This window comes from Cervus elaphus, chromosome 4, assembly GCF_910594005.1.
Source record: "Cervus elaphus chromosome 4, mCerEla1.1, whole genome shotgun sequence".
Taxonomy (NCBI): domain Eukaryota; kingdom Metazoa; phylum Chordata; class Mammalia; order Artiodactyla; family Cervidae; genus Cervus; species Cervus elaphus.
In genome coordinates, this window is record NC_057818.1 from 65,698,335 (window position 1) to 65,719,198 (window position 20,864).

The window sequence follows — 20,864 nt, forward strand, 5'->3', positions numbered from 1 at the left end:
TTCATTTATTTTTATTAATTGGAGGCTAATTACTTCACAATATTGTAGTGGGTTTTGCCATACATTGGCATGAATCAGCCATGGATTTACATGTGTTCCCCATCCTGAACCCCCCCTCCCACCTCCCTCCCCATCCCATCCCTCTGGGTCTTCCCGTTGCACCAGCCTGGAGCACTTGTCTCATGCATCCAACCTGGACTGGCGATCTGTTTCACACTTGATAATATACATGTTTTGATGCCGTTCTCTCAGATCATCCCATCCTCGCCTTCTCCCATAGAGTCCAAAGGTCTGTTCTATACATCTCGGTCTCTTTTTCTGTCTTGTATATAGGCTTATCGTTACCATCTTTCTGAATTCCATATAAATGTGTTAGTATACTGTATTGGTGTTTATCTTTCTGGGTTACTTCACTCTGTATAATGGGCTCCAGTTTTATCCATCTCATTAGAATTGATTCAAATGAATCCTTTTTAATGGCTTAGTAATATTCCATTGTGTATATGTACCATTGCTTCCTTATCCATTCGTCTGCTGATGGGCATCTAGGTTGCTTCCATGTCCTGGCAATTATAAACAGTGCTTCAATGAACATTGGGGTACACGTGTCTCTTTCAGTTAGGGTTTCCCCATGTGTATGCCCAGGAATGGGACTGTTGGGTCATATGGCAGTTCTATTTCCAGTTTTTTAAGGAATCTCCACACTGTTCTCCATAGTGACTGTACTAGTTTGCATTCCCACCAACAGTGTAAGAGGGTTCCCTTTTCTCCACACCCTCTCCAGCAATTATTGCTTGTAGACATTTGGATAGCAGCCATTCTGGCTGGCCTCTAATGCTACCTCATTGAGGTTTTGATTTGCATTTCTCTGATAATGAGTGATGTTGAGCATCTTTTCATGTGCTTGTTAGCCATCTGTATGTCTTCTTTGGAGAAATGTCTGTTTAGATCTTTGGCCCATGTTTTGACTGGGTGATTTATTTTTCTGAAATTGAGCTGCAGGAGTTGGGTGTATAATTTTGTGATTAATTCTTTCTCTGCTGCTTCCTTTGCTATTATTTTCTCCCATTCTGAGTGCTGTCTTTTTAGCTTGCTTATAGTTTCCTTTGTTGTGCAAAAGCTTTTAAGTTTAATTAGGTCCCATTTGTGTATTTTTGTTTTTATTTCCAATATTCTGGGAGGTGGGTCATAGAGGATTCTGCTGTGATTTATGTCCAAGAGTGTTTTGCCTATGTTCTCCTCTAGGAGATTTATAATTTCTGGTCTTACGTTTAGATCTTTAATCCATTTTGAGTTTATTATTGTGTATGGTGTTAGAAAGTGTTCTAGTTTCATTCTTTTTTTTTTTCAATTATTTTTATTAGTTGGAGGCTAATTACTTCGCAACATTGCAGTGGGTTTTGTCATACATTGACATGAATCAGCCATGGAGTTACATGTATTCCCCATCCCGATCCCCCCTCCCACCTCCCCCACACCCGATTCCCCTGGGTCCTCCCAGTGCACCTGGCCCGAGCACCTGTCTCGTTCATCCCACCTGGGCCGGTGGTCTGTTTCACCATAAATAATGTACATGCTGTTCTCTCAAAACATCCCACCCTCGCCTTCTCCCACAGAGTCCAAAAGTCTGTTCTGTATATCTGTGTCTCTTTTCCTTTTTGCATATAGGGTTATCATTACCATCTTTCTAAATTCCATATATATGTGTTAGTTTGCTGTAATGATCTTTATCTTTCTGTCTTACTTCACTCTGTATAATGGGCTCCAGTTTCATCCATCTCATTAGAACTGATTCAAATGAATTCTTTTTAACGGCTGAGTAATATTCCATGGTGTATATGTACCACAGCTTCCTTATCCATTTGTCTGCTGATGGGAATCTAGGTTGCTTCCATATCCTGGCTATTAAAAATAGTGCTGCGATGAACATTGGGGTGCATGTGTCTCTTTCAGATCTGGTTTCCTCAGTGTGTATGCCCAGAAGTGGGATTGCTGGGTCATATGGCAGTTCTATTTCCAGTTTTTAAAGAAATATCCACACTGTTTTCCATAGCGGCTGTACTAGTTTGCATTCCCACCAACAGTGTAAGAGGGCTCCCTTTTCTCCACACCCTCTCCAGCATTTATTGCTTGTAGCCTTTTGGATAGCAGCCATCCTGACTGGCATGTAATGGTACCTCATTGTGGTTTTGATTTGCATTTCTCTGATAATGAGTGATGTTGAGCATCTTTTCATGTGTTTGTTAGCCATCTGTATGTCTTCTTTGGAGAAATGTCTGTTTATTTCTTTGGCCCATTTTTTTTTCAGTGGGTTTTGTCATACATTGATATGAATCAGCCATGGATTTACACTTATTCCCCATCCTGATCCCCCCTCCCACCTCCCTCTCCACCCAATTCCTCTGGGTCTTACCAGTGCACCAGGCCCGAGCACTTGTCTCATGCATCCCACCTGGGCTGGTGATCTGTTTCACCATAGATAGTATACATGCTGTTCTTTTGAAATATCCCACCCTCACCTTCTCCTACAGAGTTCAAAAGTCTGTTCTGTATTTCTGTGTCTCTTTTTCTGTTTTGCATATAGGGTTATCGTTACCATCTTTCTAAATTCCATATATATGTGTTAGTATGCTGTAATGTTCTTTATCTTTCTGGCTTACTTCACTCTGTATAAGGGGCTCCAGTTTCATCCATCTCATTAGGACTGGTTCAAATGAATTCTTTTTGACGGCTGAGTAAAATTCCATGGTGTATATGTACCACAGCTTCCTTATCCATTCATCTGCTGATGGGCATCTAGGTTGCTTCCATGTCCTGGCTATTATAAACAGTGCTGCGATGAACATTGGGGTGCACGTGTCTCTTTCAGATCTGGTTTCCTCAGTGTGTATGCCCAGAAGTGGTATTGCTGGGTCATATGGCAGTTCTATTTCCAGTTTTTTAAGGAATCTCCACACTGTTTTCCATAGTGGCTGTACTAGTTTGCATTCCCACCAACAGTATAAGAGGGTTCCCTTTTCTCCACACTCTCTCCAGCATTTATTGCTTGTAGCCTTTTGGATAGCAGCCATCCTGACTGGTGTGTAATGGTACCTCATTGTGGTTTTGATTTGCATTTCTCTAATAATGAGTGATGTTGAGCACCTTTTCATGTGTTTGTTATCTTGCTCTCACTCTTATTCTCCCCTCTGTCTCTCCTACTTTCTCTCTCTAGGTCTCTGAAATGGCCTCCCTCCTAATTGTTTTCCTTCTTGTATTTTTTTTTTTAATCTCTCTACTTCTCCTTGGATCGGTTGCTTTGATCTGTCTTCTTTCCTTTTGAGGCTCTCATTCTCTATCTCGTCTCTATCTTTCAGCATTATCATCTATCCATCTTATTATCTGTCTCTACCTCCATCTGCAGTCCTATCTATCCATCTTATCATCTATCTATATATCCATCCATCATTCCACCATCTATCTAGCTTTCTATGTATGTAGCTATCTACCCATTTTATCATCTATGTATACATTCATCCATCATTTTACCTATCTATCTACCTATCTATTTACCTATCTATCTATCTATTTACCTATCATCTATTCCCACTTCCATGACTTCCTCTGCTTCTCTGTCTCTCTGGGACTCTTTTGGAATCTCTATTATCCATCCCCACATCACCGTCTTTCTTGGTCTTTTCACCCACCCCCCTCCCCAGGTCTCTGATTTTTAGGGCTTCTCTTTCCCCCCCTTCTTTCTCATTAATTCTCTCTATCCTTTTTTCTTTCTATTTACCTTTATTTTTTTTTAAATGTTTCTCCCACCGCCCCCAGTCCCTCTGGCTTATTTTCCGTGTGTACGCACAGCACCTGTGTTTCTGCCTCTGCTTTTCATTGACTGTTTTCTCTCTGATTCCATCTCTCTGTGGGCTTTGACCTCCACAATCTTACAACGTTTGGTGTGAGCTTGCTTGTCGTGACCACCTGGGGGAGAAGAATGCATGGTTTACAGTAGAAAATGGGGAACCCATTCTCCTCGCTGGGCTCAGAGGACCCTCCCCCTTCCCACATCTCTAAGGCTCCTTTTCAAACCAGGGGAACCCATGCTCCATGGAGATTCCCACACCACAGAGACAGCACCTCCTACATGAAAAATGTCTGCTGAGAATTCTGAGTATGTGTGTGTGCTCAGTCGTGTCTGACTCTTGTGACCCATGGACTGCAGCCCGACAGGCTCCTCTGTCCATGGGGATTCTCCAAGCAAGAATACTGGAGTGGGTTGCCATTTCCTTCTCCAGGGGATCTTCCAACCCCAGGATTGAACCCACATCGCCTGCAGCCCCTGAATTGCAGGCAGGTTCTTTACCACCAAGCTACCAGGGAAGCCTGAGAATTTTGAGCAAGTGTTGACTTACAGACTCTTCCTGGGTGTTGATCATGTAAAATTTGTTTTATAAAACAAGACGGAGTAGACACCCAATGGAAGAATAACCTGTGTGGGTGGAATGATGTCAGCTTACATGAGAAACGCAGGACGTGATGGAGCCTGTGGTAGAACCTTCTGGAATCTCAGGGGGCAGGGCGTACGGTTCTCCCCGTCTTCTGAATGGAGGACAGCAGTAGCAGTTCTCTGCAATGCCCACCCCATGGAACTGCTGGAGAGCTTGAGTCATCACCCTGTCCTCCAAGGGTCAGTTGTCCCTGGCCCTGCTGTCTTCCCTCAGTCTACAGAGAGCACCAGTCCCTCCCAGTCACCCCAGCTCTGACCATCACAGTCTCCTGTAGGTGCCCATAGAGCCTGGCTCAGCAGAGGGAAGAGTGTCTTGGGGAGGGTCTCTGGACCAGAACTGGGGACTAGATTTCCCTGAACGTGTTAGTCAACCAGTCGTGTCTGACTCTTTGTGACCCCATGGACTATAGCCCACCAGACTCCTCTATCCATGGAATTCTCCAGGCAAGAACACTGGAGCGGGTTGCCATTTCCTTCTCCAGGGGATCTTCCTGACCCAGGGATGGAACCCAGGTCTCCCTCACTGCAGGCAGACTCTTTACCATCTGAGCCACCCTGGGCTCCCATTTTCTACTTCCAAAGGCTCACCCTTATATGGTTCTGACTTCCCATGGTTGACCTGTCACCCTACCTTCTCTGCCATGCCCCCTCTTATTACAGGAGAGTCTTCCTTGAGGTGGATGGCAACCATGGTTTGGGGGAAAGTCTCACCCTCCTGTGCCCAGATGCTCTGGATCAAGAAGAACCTTGGAAAGAAAGACTCATGATGGATGATCCATCTCATGTCAGACCTGGCCTCCTACTCCCCCGGCCTGTTCTATGGGCCTCATTGGCAAGGACGGTGCTCAGCCTTGATGAACCCAACCATCAAAGTCCACCTTGCCCCTATGGAGGCAGGGCTGTCTGTTAAGGAGGACCCAGCACTCCAGGTCAATATTTGCACCAGGCTTCATTCCCTTCCAGGACTCACCAAGACATGCCAGGCTGACGATGGCGGACTGCATGGTGCTGCTTCTGCTGAGTGGGAGGCAGCAGCTCAGCAGGCCTGAAGAGTTCACAGGATGCTATGATGACGCCCAAACTAATGTCATGTGCAGGCTGACCACAGGACGGAAAGGTGACTCACACAGGCTCTCCTTACCTTAAAAAAGGCAGTGTGTGGGGGCCCCGGCTGAGGGAGGAATTGGGCTTCCTGGAACATTTTCAGACCAGTACTGTCTCTTCAGATTGTTTAACAAACTTGAACCACAACCTCTGACCCAACCCACCTATGGCTACATTTTCAAGTTTACCAAAAGTGTATGCTGCAGTATCTAATCTGCAATGACTCTGATGCACTGAATTATTTTCTGTTTTCACTCTTGATATGATTTTCATAGAATTTCTTATTTCATTCTTACATTAAAAAATTTCTAAGCATTATATTTTATCTTTAATGTTCAACCATCTCTATGATATCTGCAGTAAAAATGTCTTTATTGAAAATGCTAATTTCATGATTTCTTTCTTAGTTTATGGATTTTCCTATATTGTATTTTCTTTTCCCTGTATGTATGCACTGCCAAGTTCTTTGAACATGTAACAATTAAAAAAAATTATGTATAGTTGGCTTACAATATTATATTAGTTACAGGTGTATTACATAGTGATTCAGTATTTTCATAGATTACACACAGTACAAAATATTATAAAATGTTGACTATAACCCCTGTGCTGGACATTATAACCCTGTGACTTATTTATTTTATAAATGGTTATTGGTTTTTCTTAATCCATTCTACATGCTTTGCTGCCCCTCACACTCGCCCCTCTCTCCTCTACCTTCCAGTAACCACTAGTTTCTTCTTTGAGTCTGTGAGTCTGATTCTCTTTTGTTCTATTTGTTCATTTATTTTTATGTTCTTAATACTTATTTTTGTTTATCTGGCTGCATCAGATCTGAGTTGTGGAACACCCTATCTTTTTAGTAGTAGGTTGTGGGATCTAGTTCCCTGACCAGGGATTGAACCTTGACCCCCTGCATTGGGGGTCTTAGTCCCTGGACCATCAAGGAAATCCCTATTTTGATTTTTAGATCCCACATATAAGTGAAAACATACAGCATTTCTCTTTCCCTGTCTGACTTATTTCACTAAGCATAATGCCCTCCAAGTCAATCCATGTTCTCAAAAGACAGGACTTTGTTCTTTTTAAAAAGCTGAGGGGGCTTCCTGGTGGCTCAGTGGTAAAGAATCCGCCTGTCATTGCAAGAGAGATGAGAGACCTGGGTTCGATGGGTTGAGAAGATCCCCTGGAGAAGGGAATGGAAACTGATTCCAGTATTCTTGCCTGGAGAATCCCATGCACACAGGAGCCTGGGTAGCTACAGTCCATGGGTTGCAAAGAGTCGGACATGATTGAATTGACTTACCATGCATGCATTCAGCCTCATATGGTTAGTGGCACCATACTGGCTATATCAAACACAGTATACTTCATCTTTTTATTTTACCAAATAGCATCATTATTTTTTCATGGAAAGCATTTTATTTTAAATATAGCAGTGTGTTCATGTCAATCCAAAACTCCCAATCTATCTGTCCCCCTACTCCTCCCCTCTGGTAACTCTAAGTTTGTTATCTAAATCCACAAGTGTTTCAGTCTTGTAAATAAGTTTACCCTTGTAAAATGTTACTGAATAGAGGGGTTTTCTTTTATTGGTTTTGTTTTGTTTTAAACTGAATAATTTGAAGAATCAGCTGGCAAATTTTTTATGCTTTATTGGAATTTTAGAAAAAGTCAGGTGATCATGACAAGCTACCTAGTATGTGAGATTGATTATAGCATCTCCCCAAACAGTGAGATAGTTACAATAGAGTCCTAGAATAGCCAGGTGATTATTAACAGGTGGTGGGATTTTTGAAGATGACACTATAATTCTTGGACTCCACTCCTCACCTCAGAGCTGCTGGGCTGCTTTGGAGGAGAAGGAGTGTCCATGAGGAACCCCTTTAACAAGAGATCAAGGTCCTCGATTTGTAACACTGTGTGCTCAGAGGATGGGGCCAGGTCAGGGCTCAGCATGGTGTTGGTTTACATTGAATTCCTCATAGATACTGGGCTGGGCAGAGGGGTGCATGGGCCTCAGGGGAGTGGGAGTGAACTGTCTCTCAGAGAGGGTCCCGAGGTCCAAGTGAGCGTATATCACATCTTCTGCTGCAGAGTCCTGAGAGGAGAGAGGTGAGAATGATGGACTGAGATGTGATCTTCGAAAGCTGGGGCTTTGGGCATTGGAGGGGCTCGGGCTATGGAAGGGTTTGGGCTGGGAGGACTCACCTCGCCATTCACTGTTCTGTCTTCCCTGGGCTCTCCTTCCATGATGGCAACATCTGCGAATGAAAGACAGTCAAGGCTCTTCGGGGTGGAGGCAGTTATTCCAGACCTCCGTAACCTTGATTGGGACAACAAAGCCAGAAAAAGGCAGGGGTGTGGCCCAGGTTGCTGAGCCTGTCCACTCCACTAAACGAAACAAAACAAAACATTCCATATACAAGCCCAGCCATTCACAGACTGTCTCAGGAATCTGTGCAAACCCATGGACCCATTCTACGTCTTCTGTTATGGACCATCCTCTTCAACATATGAGCAGATTCCCAAGATCATGTTGGAGAGAAAAATGGATTGTTGAAGTTGAAGGGAAGAACAGGGCTTGGAATGTCCCTGGTGGCCCAGGGATTAAGAGTCAACCTTCCAGTTCAGGGAGCATGGGTTCTGTCCCTGGTGGGAGGACTGAGACCCCACATGCCTTGAAGCAACTATCCTCTATGCTGCAACTGCTGAGCCTGCGAGCTCTGGAGCCTTGAACTGCACCCCAGCACTGCAATGAGGATCCCCCATGCTGCAGCCAAGACCTGATGCAGCCAAGAGCAAATCAACACATATTTTCATAAAAAGAACAGGGTTCCATGGGTCTCTGGAAGATGTTCCATCAGGGATTACAACAACAGAAATCAGTTTTTAACCTTCAGGAAGTGAAAACGCCATTCTCTGCCATGAGGCCACCTCCCCCCTGGGTCAGATGATGCTGAGCTTGCCATCTTCAGACTTACGATTTTGGCTAGAACACCAGTGACAGAGAAGAGCAGCGAGGATGAAGCTGGTAGAGGTGAAAGCTATGGCAAGCCCAAGGACAATGTACCACGTGCTGGAGTGTTCTTGAGGAATCCCTGCTTCTGCAAACAAGCAAACGGAAGAAGGTCTGGTTATCATTGAGTAGGCTGTGCCCCAACACACTAGATTTATTGTATCCTTGCATCAAACTGTCAGCATCTGTCAACCTGATCAGTTATGGTCTCCACTTCCCAGGAGGTACCAAAGCATCCAGGAGAGATGCTAGCAGTGGATGAAGTAAAGAGGCTGTGCAAGACAAGCAGAAGTCTGAACCAAGGTCCCCCAGGCATCGAAACAGTTATTCTCTGCTGCCCCGTATGACAAGGCATGGCATTTTTGCATGAATGGAGACCACATTAATCCACAATACATCTCTCCTCCATCCACATAGACCTGGAATGGAATCCTCAAGAAGACACGAACTTTTATATCTGAACTCTGGAATGTTTAGTTCATAAAATAACTAACAGAGGAATAACAGATATTTAAGGTGCTCCCTAAAATTCTCCCCTTGCCCCCCACCCCCACATCCACCCCCAAAGATCCTGGTGGAGAGAGGGTAAGCATCTCCTTTAAGCACTGGGTTAGGACCAGCTTTGTGTAATTTAGAAATTCCCAGTCACAGAGCATGAGAAGATCAATGGCCCCTGTGGTTCTAGGAAGACCACTGTCTCAAATGCTGACATGACAGGGACGTTGAGGAGCCCAAAGTCACAGAAATGGGAGGTGGTAGAACCAACACTCACACAGGAACCCTCTGTCTTCTCAGAAATTTGCTGAGATAGGAGACCATCTTGCTTACCTTCTGTGGTGTGTGGATCCGTGGTTGATGGGCAAGTAGTTGTAGTGGATCCTAGGGGAAAAAAGACAGAAGGGGTTAGCAAGTAACCTTCCTCATACCCACTGAATGAGGACTATTCTTTCTGGAAGGTTGACCTCCTGCCTGTCCTTACTCTGTCATCCCTCAGAGTACTGATGGGGGAGGGTAGAGCTTCTGGTCCCTCCACGTGAATGCGTTGAGTAGACCAGCCATCCTGAGGAAGAGATGGTGGAAGGAGGCGGGAAGGATATGCCTGACAATGAAAGACAGCTGTAAGCAAGAAACATTCTCTCTGCTCCGGGAATGAATATCTATGCTCCTTAATTGGGAAATCACCTGTATGTCAGAGGTGCTTCTGGGAAAACACTAAGAGCAAGGGGCCAATACAATCTCTGATCTTCCCAAAGCAGCCTAGCCTCTCCTCCTCCTGGATCTACCCTGACCCTTTTCTTCATTTGCCTGGATAGACCGGACTCTGATGAGAGCATCCACACAGGAGGTGGAAGAGGGTTGAGATGCCATCGACCATCTCTCTTCCTCTCTGGTTCTCATTGCCTCTATTTCTCCAGAAGCCCAAAGGTCCCCTGACACCAGCACGGGGCCCTTGAGATAGAGCTCAGAGATAGAGTAAGATTATGGAAAAACCCAAATGGACTTTTTGCCCAGTGCAATCTCATTGACTATATTGTAAAGCATGGGACTCTTCATGGGTTCTCCATGCAAGAATCCTGGAGTGGGTTGCCATTTCCTCGTCTAGGGGACCACGTTTTGTCAGGACTCTTCACTATGACCCGTCAGGCTTGGGTGGCCCTGCACAACATGGCTCATAGCTTCATTGAGTTACACAAGCACCTTCATCACGACAAGGCTGTGATCCACGAAGGGGAGATAGTGAAGCACAGAGGAGTCTGTCGAGCTGCAGCCCATGGGGTCGCAAAGAGCTGGACAAAACTTAGCGACTGAACAGAAACATGAAAGCTGGGCCAGGAGGAGGGTCCTCACCTGTGACAGACAGGAGCAGGGGGTCGCTGGGGTCTGACCACGTGTAGGGAGAGTGAGTGAAGGAGCCGTAGCACCTGTAGGCCCCGCTGTGGGCTGGGGTCCCAGGACCCAGAGGGAACTCAGCCTGCAGTGCTCCGCCGGGGCCCCGCCCTCCAGCGAGCGGGCGCCCAAGGTTCTCCCCGTCCCTGAGCAGATGGAACTGGTCAAAGGCACGCTCGGAGCTACAGAGCAAGGTCACGTTCTCTCCTGACCTCACCACGGGGCCCCCCTGGGCTGAGAGAGAGGGTTTCTTGGACAGACCTGGAAGGAGGAGACCTTGATATTAGAGCACTGAGTCACTCAAGTCCTAAATATAGGATTAAAGCCCAAAGTGTGCAACAAGAGAAGCGCTGCATGAGAAGGCTGCCCACCACCAGGACAGAAAGCCCCACAGTAACGAATACCCAGCACAGGGGAAAATTCAAACATAACGTTAATAATGGACTGTCATTTAATATCCTTTCTCTGAAAAGAAATATATGTATATGAACAACTAAATCAGTCTTATGTACAACAGGTATTAGCAACATCATAAATCAACTAGACTTCAACAGAAATAAATAAGAAAAAATGTACTTCAAAAATCAACAAGATGTGGGGTTCTCTTGAAAGATGGAACCTACTAGGTATGGCCGAGACCATCAGAAAACATGGTACTGACCCAGAAAAAGACATTATGGCCGGGAGATTGCCAGCATCTCATTGGATCTTTGACCACTTCAAACTTGAGGGAGTTTTCAGTGCTGCCCTGCCCATCCCCAGGGGCTGGAAGGGACTCCATAGTGGGGAGGGTTGGCAGGGACAACTCCTTCCTCTTTGTGCAGAAGGACGGGTTAAACCATAAGGCTGAGCAAATTCAAGGTGTCGACCTCCGTCCTGACCACCCAGGGGCCAGACTGCAAGGGCGTCTGGTACCACAGCGCTCCTGACAAAGGAAGGGAGCTCTGACATGAAGGTGGAAACCAGCCCCTTAAGCAACCAGCGTTGGCTGCCTGAGCCGGGAACTGCCTGGGTCCCTGTTCTGGTACATCTTTCTCCATTGCTCGTTCTTTCACGTTCTTGCTGCTTCACTCTGTCACCGGCTGTGTCTTTTCTTTACCACATGGCAGGTGCTCTGTTCTCCTCTCTCTCTCTGGTTTGTTCCCTCTCCTGAGTGTGTGAGCATCTCTGCACGCCTGTCATTGTCTCCCGGTACTGATGCTGGACTGGACACCAGACCTTCTGTGACACAGACAGCAGAGGGGACTGGTCTGGACACACTCACCTGTGATGACGATGTCCACGGGGTCACTGGGGGCTGACCACTCATAGGGGGAGCGGCTGAGAGAGCCGTAGCATCTGTAGGTGCCCGCACTCGCCAAAGTCATGGGGCCAACGGAGAAGTCAGCTGGGGCACGCCTACCCGTGAACGTCTCTCCACGTCTCTGGAAATGCCCATTGCTGCCTTTTTTGTGCAGCATAAATTTGTCCAGCAGCAGTGGTGAGTGACAGCGGATGGTCACATTCTCTCCCGCCCGCACTATGGGGCCTGGGTGGGCTGAGATGTCAGGTTTTGTGAACACACCTTGGAACAAAGAGGTTGTGAGTTTCAGTGAGTCACCCAGCCTCAGCACTTCCCCTGAGAGCTGAAGGTGTGAAAAATGTCCACATGAACCACCAAAGCCAATTACCCTTCCTGTCTGTTCTGTTGCATTTTCTCTAGCCTTGTTCTCGGGTCTGGCTCATGCTTTTCTGTTTCTCTTTGCTCAAGACCTCCAGTCTCCTCTGTGTTTATTCTAAGCTCTTTAGCTGCTGGATCTGCTCTCAGCTTCATGCAAGCATACTCAGTCACTTCAATTGTGTCCGACTCTATGGGACCCCATGGAGTTTAGCCTGACAGCCTCCTCTGTCCTTGAGATTCTCCAGGCAAGAATACTGGAGTGGGTTGCCATGCTCTCAGCTTCATTCCATCCCTAATTTGCATTTGAGGGGCTGGGATGGTTCTGAGGATGCATACCCTGTCTCCCTTCACATACATCTCCTATAACGTGGGTGATGACTCGCAAAATTAGGAAGCCAGTGGAGAAAAAGGGAACATTTCCCATCTGGACCTCACCTCATGCCTTTGGAGACATTGCTGGGATTCCTCCGTGGGGCTCCAGCTCCTTCATAGGGGACTACAGCTCCCTATTGTTTGGCAGGTGCTGGATCAGGGTCATTCCCATCCTCCCTCCTGGCAGGCAGTGGTCGCATCCTGTCTAACTAATGCCGAGGGAGGTCCTCCTTCCTGAGCTGGGGCACCCCATCCATTATTCAACACCCTGAGCTAAACTCTCAGATTGGGTTCTCTTTCCCTGGTTAGGTTCTGGCTGGGGATCCTGAGGACGTCTTTGGCTGCACTGGCACGTGGACCTAGGGTAGGATTGCCTGCAGGCTCGGCCATCCCGGGCTGGGCTGGACCCCTCCTACCTGTGACCACAATCTGCAGGGGGTCACTGTGTGTGGACCACACAGAGCGAGATGTGTACGCTCCAGAACACGTGTAGGACCCGGCATGTTCTCCGGTCACCGGGCCAAGCGTGAAGGTGTTGAGTTGATGTTCCCGGAGCTTGGGCAAACTGGTCCCATCTCTTTTGAACAGTCTGAATACTGTAAATGGAGAACTGGAGTGACACCGAAGAGTCACACGCTGTCCTAAGGGAACCAAGGGGCTTGGCCAGGCTGACAAAGAGGGCTTGTCATATTCACCTAGGAGAGAAGGAGGCACAGACTTTGAGAGGAAAATAGGAACAGTCTCCTCTGCCCCCTGCCCCCATGGGCCCATGGGCCCTTCCATTCAATTCTTGCAAGTGTCCTCCCCTAAAGTGCATCACAGTGGTGCTAAAGGATACCTGGGGCTTGGGGACACAAAGAGACACAGTCAACCCAGGACAGACATCATGGAGATTCTAAGAATATGATTCTCAGAGGTGATTCTTCTCAGGAGAAGAATCATTCCTCAGGTTGAGAAAATTTTGGGAAACTTTCTCTCACACACAAAACACTGGGGATTCCCTGGCGGTCCAGTGGTTAGGGCTCGGCGCTTTCTCTGCCAAGGGCCCGGGTTGATCCCTGATCAGGGAACTAAGATCCTGCAAGTTGCACGCTGCAGGCTAAAGAAAACACCACAGAGAAATTGATGCATGGAAAAGAAGTGAAAGGACTTCCTTGTTGGATTTGTTAAAGCTCAAATGGTACAAAATCTTCCGGCAATGCAGGAGAGCAGGGTACAATCCCTGAGCTGGCAAGATCCCCTGGGCAAGGAAATGGCAGCCACCTCCAGTATTCTTGCCTGGAAAAGCCCATGGACAGAGGAATCTGGTGAGCTACAGATCATGGGGTCACAAAAATTCGGATACGACTGAATGACTTACAGTAACACAACTAAGAAGAGAAAAAGCCACTGGACTGAAAACAATGAAGGAAACCATGAACCCCGCTCCTTTGTTAGCTAGCCTCCATCAAATGTGGGACCAGGTCCAGGTGGTCCTTCCTGATGCCCAGCCCCTCCCCTGGGGTCAGGTCTAGCGGGCGGTCCTGTAGATCCTGTTGCTAAGGGCCGGTTGGAGATGCCACCTTGTTGGAGAGGGGTCTGTGGGCTGCAGCTGCTTGCTCCCATCTCATGACAGAAATGGCACTCAGGGGGCCCAGCTCCCAGCTCCCAGACTTCACACTGTCCCTTCAGGTCCAGAGTCCAGAGCTGGGCTGACCTCTGGGGAGAGTGATGATGAGTATCAAGGCCAAGAGGAGGACCTGGGATCCACAGGGCACGCGGCTCTCACTGTACTCACAGGGGTCTCACCCTGCCCCCCAGTGTCATCTGCCTCAGCCCCGCCTGCTCTGCTGAACACAGAAGTAAGGGATGGGGAGGACTCACCCACAGCTGCCCAGATCCTCAGACTCACACAGAATCCTAGAAGGAAAAGCACTTCAGAGATGGCTTGTCCCGATGGACCCCACGCTCCTTGCACCCTCATCCAGGGAACCTGGTCAGTGGTGGGAAGACCCCCGGATTTCCAGCATAAACCTCACTACCGGGTCTTTCCAGAGTCACCGAGACTCAAGAGGCTGAGGAGTGAGGGCCACATGGCTCTGCTTCTGTGAGGCAGGAGGCAGGACTGAGCAAAGCTGACCGAGTCACAGGATGCGGAAGGCGGGCGGTGTTGTTCATATAGTCAGCCTGGTGCCTGTCACAGGGGAAGATGGGCAGCCTCTCCTCACGCCAGGGATGGAAGTCTGTCTGAGCCTCGTCACTGCGGTCACCTCATGACCTGAGCGTCACTTTTTGTTTCCCTGAACACTATAAACATAGGAGGATTTGAACAGATCTTGCTGCTTTTATGAAGTAGTAATGATGATTCAGTGTATAGCAGGCAAGATGCTTTTCCCAACCTCATGATAAACATCATTAACCTTAACTGTTTGCATAAGAGAAATCACATGTACCTACCTCGTATCTCATGTAAGTGCAGGTTGCCAATTAAAGACTCATTAATAGAAACTTTGATTCTGCATTCTTATAAGAGAAGGAGACATGCGTATTATGGTTTTTAGAAAATTTAAAAAAAATTCTATAGTGGAGTATATGTGATTAAGGAGCTAACCGCGTTAGTTTCAGTGTACAACAAGGTGATTGTACACACACATGCGTCTACTGCTTTTCAAATTCTTTTCCCACTTAGGGAGTTTGGAATATTAAGCAGAGTTCCCTGTGCTATCCAGTAGGTCCTTTTTGGTTATCCATTTTAAATATAGCCGTGTGTATATGTCGAACCCAAACTGCCAATCAATCCCTTACCCCACCCACCATCCCCCTGCCCCTGGTAACCGAAAGGTCATTCTCTGTGTGCCTGTTTTGTAAATAAGTTCATTCTTTAAGATGTCACGAATAAGCAATATTACGTGATATTTGTCTTCCCCTGACTCTTCTTCTTTATCTGAAAATATTTCCCGGCTATGAGTGGAAAGTTTGCACACACACAGTCTCTCTGTCTCTCTCTCTTTCTCCCTTTCCAATCCAAGGCCCACACGTGTACACAGAGAAGGTGTGTAAGATGATTGTGGGGGGTTCTTTTGGAAGGAAAGGAAATTGTTTTGCTAGGAAAGGTGGACAACCTTGCTTACTCCATAAAAATGTGTAAGGTAGAGATTTCCAAAGTCCAGAATGCTTGAGTGAGGGGGGTGTCCACAAGAATCAACTGCAAACCAGGAAAAAATGGCCAGCCATTTCAGGTCTCTAAGGGCAGACATACACCCGGTTCTGCTTTTGTTCATAGACGGGAAAGAACCTCAGTAAGGGCAGTTTCCACACCATTTGGATAGGGTGGGGGTTTTTAACATTATTGATGCTCCCTAAGTAATAAATCTGTTCTCCTTTTGATCATTATGTATGTAATGGAGTAACAGTCCAGTCACCCTTCTTAAAATTTCCTTTCATTTACTTAATATCATGTTTCAGAGTTGATCTGTATTCTTTGTCATTTCAGTCTGTGCATTTTACTGCCATGTAATGTGAAGAGTTGACTCATTGGAAAAGACCCTGATGCTGGGAGGGATTGGGGGCAGGAGGAGAAGGGGACGACAGAGGGTGAGATGGCTGGATGGCATCACCGACTCGATGGACATGAGTTTGAGTAAACTCTGGGACTTGGTGATGGACAGGGAGGCCTGGTGTGCTGCGATTCATGGGGTTGCAAGGAGTCGGACACGACTGAGCGACTGAACTGAGCTGAACTGAATGTTTCATTGCAGATATATAAATCACAAATTTTTAAAAATTAAAAAAATTTTCGAAGTTAGTTCATGTCTGCTGTATAGCAAATTGATTCAGCTCGACACATACATTCTTTTCCATTATGCTTTATGGCAAGACACTGACCAGAATCCCCTGTGCCATACTGTGGGACCTGATTGTTCACCCATCTTATGTTTAAACAGATTTCATCTGCTCATCCCAAACTCCCAATCCTCCCCTCCCCCTTGGCACCCACAAGCCTGTTCTCTGTGTCTGTGAGTCTGTTTCTGTTTCTTTGATCCATTCCTTGCAGATTCCACATATGACTGATATCGCATGTTAACTGTCTTTGTCTTTCTGTCTTACTTCACTTAATATGTTAATCTCTAGGTCCATCCATGCAGCTGCAAATCTCCTGATTGCATTTTTTAAATGAGTAGTATTCCATTGTGTGTGTGTATAGGCATATACAACGTCTTCTTTATCCATTCATCTGTCGATGGACATTTAGATTGTTTCCATGTCTTGGGTATTGTGGGTTGTGCTGCTGTGAACACAGGGGTGCATGAATCTTTTCAAGGTATAGTTTTTTTTCCGGGTATGTGCTCAATATTGAAATTGTTGGATCAAATGGAAACTCTGTTTTTGGTTTTTTGAGGAATTTCCAAACTGTTTTCCACAGTGGCTGCAACAGATTACACTCCCCCAACAGTGTAAGAGGGTTTCCCACTTCTCCACATGCTCTCCAGCACCTATTATTCATCAGTTGTTTAATGATGGCCCTTCTGATCAGTATGAGGTGGTACCTCATTGCAGTGTCAGTTGGCCTTTCTCTACTAATGAGCAATGCTAAGCATCTTTTCATATGCCTGTTGGCCATGTGCGTATCTTCCTTTAAACCACAGATATCAATTGTGAGAGTGATATCTATGGATTTTGTCTAAAATGAATGACACCTCTGCCAATGTCTCATGAATGTGCTCTGAGTCCAACCTCATGTTGCTTGTCATTGGGCAGAGTGATGAGGTCTTCAGGAAAGGAATAGTGACTTTATTTGGAAAGCCAGCAGACCAATGAGATGGTGAACTCATGCCCCAAAGAATCATCTTATCAGGGTTAGATGGGCTTTTTTTGAAGGGGAGGGATGGTCAAACAGTGTTTACTAAATGTAAAATAACCCTAGCCCATGGGGAAGAAAATTCCAAGGAGAGGAGAGAAAAATACAGGTTAAATACCCACCTGTGAACTCACACTTTCACACACACTCACACACACACTCTCTCTCTAAAAGGGGAGGAGGTATAGCTGGCTGTTGCCAACTTTCAATTAATTAATGAATGGCTGTGCTGGGTCTTCGTCGCTAGGCACAGGCTTTCTCTAGTTGCAGGAAGGGGGGCTGCTCTTTGCTGTGTGAGGGATCTCATCGCCGTGGCTTCTCCTGTTGTGGAGGACCCGCTCTAGGCACATGGGCTTGTGGCCCATGGGCTTAACTGCCCCATGGCATGAGGAATCTTCCCATTCTCAGGATTGGGCCTCTGTCCCCTCCATGGGCTGATTCCCAACCACTGGACCACCAGAGAATTACTGATCCAAAGTTTTTCCCCCTTAATTTATTTATTTTTAATTGAGGGACAATTACAATACTGTGATGGCTTCTACCATACATCAACACAGATCAGCCATAGGTATACTTATGTCCACTCCACTGTGGAAAACTTTTAATGCTAAATCCTTGGTTCTCAAAGCGTTCCATGTAGGTCTGGTCATAATATCCCTTTAAGCCCCCAAGAAGACAAAAGTTTCTGTCTGTTCTGCAAATTTTTATCTCTGTACTAATGGGAAAGTGTCATACCTTTCAAGTCCAGAGCCCTGAGAATAGTCTTAGTCCCTCAGTCCCGTCCACTCTTTGCGACCCTATGGATTGTAGCCCACCAGGCTCCTTGTCCATGGAGTTCTCCAGGCAAGAATACTAGAGTGTGTTGCCATTGACTTCTCCAGCCTTGAGAATGGGTTCTCCTCTATTCCAAGCTCATGGCAACGTTCTTTTACCAAAGAGCCAGCATGAGTAAGCACAGACAGCAGAGCCCAAGGGTTAGAGCTGAAGGAACAGACCCAAGAGGAAGTCAGAGCCAGAGGTGTGTGGCTCTCCCTCTGAATGGTAAGTGTTATCACCTCCCCGACTGCTGCAGTCATCTGTCCTCCCACCAGTCACATGGTGCTTCTGCCTAGACGCTCAGTTGTGTCTGACTCCCTGTGATCCCATGGGCTGCATCCCGCCAGGCTCCTCTGTCAGTGGGGATTCTTCAGGCAAGAATAGTGGGGTGGGTTGCCAGTTCCTCCTCCAGCGGATCTTCCCCAAGCCTGGGATCGAACTCATGTCTACTGCATTATGGTGGATTTTTATCTTCTGAGTCACCAGGGAAGCCCGCCAGTAACATAAGGAGACTCATTATTTCTTCCCACAATTACAATTGCCAATTTTTCCATTTACTTTCAATGAGGCCATGGTGGGAGTTTAGCATCAAGCTTTCACTATCAGTGTAGCATAACTCTGAGGTGGAATGTACCATAAATTTTTAAATAGAATATGAATAGAATGCTAACTTCCCAATTAAGAAAGTAGATATGCAACTAGCAACAAAGATTTACTGTATACTATCAAGAACTATAGTCAATATCTTGTAATAACCTAAAATGGAGAATAATCTGAAAAATACTACAGGTATATATAACTGAATCACCTTACTATGCACCTGAAACACTGTAAGTCAACTAACTTCACTCAAATATATATATAATGAAATTTAGAAAATGAAACCTGTAAAATAAATTTTAAAATGAAATGAAAGAAAATGAAGTTGCTTAGTCATGTCCGACTCTTTTTGACCCCCTGGACTATCCCCTGGCAGGCCCCCCAGTCCATGGGGTTTTGCAGGCAGGAATAGCGGAATGCATTGCCATTTCCTTCTCCAAATAGTGCAGGCCAACTGCAGCATACTCCTTGATGGACTGTGTACTCACTTGCACATTCCAACTCTGCATACAGTGTATTCACATGGGCACTCTGAAGCTGCCTAAAAGAGTCTCAGCTGAGATGGTGGGTTTCTGGAAGTTCCCTGGAAGGAAGTCAGAGGCTGAGTCCCAGGATCTCCCCACTCCTCACTCCCCAGCTCAGGTCAGGAGCCCTTCCAGGTTTCACCAGCATCCCAGAGCTCCCACCTCACCCCGCACCGAGTTTTCAGGGCTCAAGTGAGACATGGGTCTCAGGAGACCCGGGGGGACCCACCTGCAGTATTCAGGGTCCTCTGGCCCAGACTCAGCCCTGGAAGTGAGAGATTTGCCAGCGAAAGCCTGGGCTGATTCTCTTCCCGTCATGATCCCTGGCTCTCCAGCTGCCCAAGCCCTGAGGTTCCCGTGAACTGGGGGGAGGGTGGGCGTCCCGTGCCCTCCTGCAGTCCCCTCCTGCCCTCCACATCTGGCCAAGGCAGAGAAGTGCAGAGAGGATGGGAGGTATGTCTGTAGCTCTGAGCACCCAGAACTCCGCACCAGCCCTGTACGGATGAGGAGACCATGGGGCCCTAGAGGACAAATAGAATGTGGTCCCTGGGGGGCTGCCACTGTCCAGCTGGGGTCCCAGGCCATGGACCCACAGCAAGGGGGCGGCCCCTCCGTTGACCTGGCAACGATGGCATCTCAGCCCAGCCCTGAGGTCTCACTTCTTTCACTTTTTGCCTGTTCTGACACCTTGATCCAGAAGGTGGAATCCAGGTTTTCATCCTGATTCAGCCATCACAGCCTGGCTCCAAATAGGACTCAGAACTTGATTTTCCCAGTCCCCTCCACAAATGGAATTTACTTCTCATCTTCGGTCACTTCATAAGTTATTGCAGAGCACCTACTCTGACCAGGCATTGGTGCCACAACAGAAATACACCCATGACCCAGGTGAACCCATCTTCTGTAAGTGGTTGAAGAATTCAGATTCAGCAGAATGCAGGCATCAAACGCTAACATTCAATTTTTTTTTTAAAAGAAGAAATATGAGAATAACTCGGGTTCATGTTTACACTGTGAACATTAGAAAAATGAAGATCATGACATCTGGTCCCAGCACTTAAAGGCAAAAAAAAAAAAAAAAAAAGGAATCTTAGGGGAAAAATGGAAACAGTCGCAGTAGCGACACAGAAGCCCAGCCTGTCTTCACTTCTAGTGATCCTGACATTTCTTGGTGAAAGAGTTCTTGGGCGGTTTAGTTCTAAGCCAGGAGAGACATCACACACAGAGAGCTCAATGAGCAACTAAGGCTCCCTGGAGCTTGATCTTCGCCCCATTTGCCAGCTCAGTTCACACCGGGGTCCTCATGGTGTTATGGTCTTCATCCCTCCGCTTGGGTGAGCCAAGCCACATGGTGACCCAGCTGATAACTTAAGAGGCACAAGATTCTCAAATCCTTGGCTTTGGTGACAAGAAGCAAAAAAGACAAAACTTGCAAATATCAGTGGATTCACACAACACACACAGAGTCTCCCTGCGGCAAGTGTTCTCTCTGCAGCCCCTCAGTGATCAGGAGTGGAATGTCCAGTAGAATTCTCTGTGATGGCGGGACTCTTTAA

At 46.7% G+C, this 20,864-nt stretch overlaps 1 protein-coding gene and 1 long non-coding RNA gene across 2 annotated transcripts in view; both read right to left on the minus strand.

Moving 5' to 3' along the window:
- Positions 1–20,864, minus strand: part of LOC122692573 (immunoglobulin superfamily member 1-like) — a 183,803-nt gene that overhangs the window by 102,483 nt on the left and 60,456 nt on the right. The window contains 1 exon segment of the mRNA XM_043900268.1: positions 14,395–14,430. Within this exon segment, the coding sequence (XP_043756203.1) occupies positions 14,395–14,430 (36 nt within the window).
- Positions 7,651–8,635, minus strand: LOC122692578. Its single transcript, XR_006340685.1, has 3 exons — positions 8,578–8,635; positions 7,805–7,987; positions 7,651–7,694 (listed from the first exon to the last, which is right to left on the minus strand). It is a non-coding gene; the product is annotated as an uncharacterized LOC122692578 (long non-coding RNA).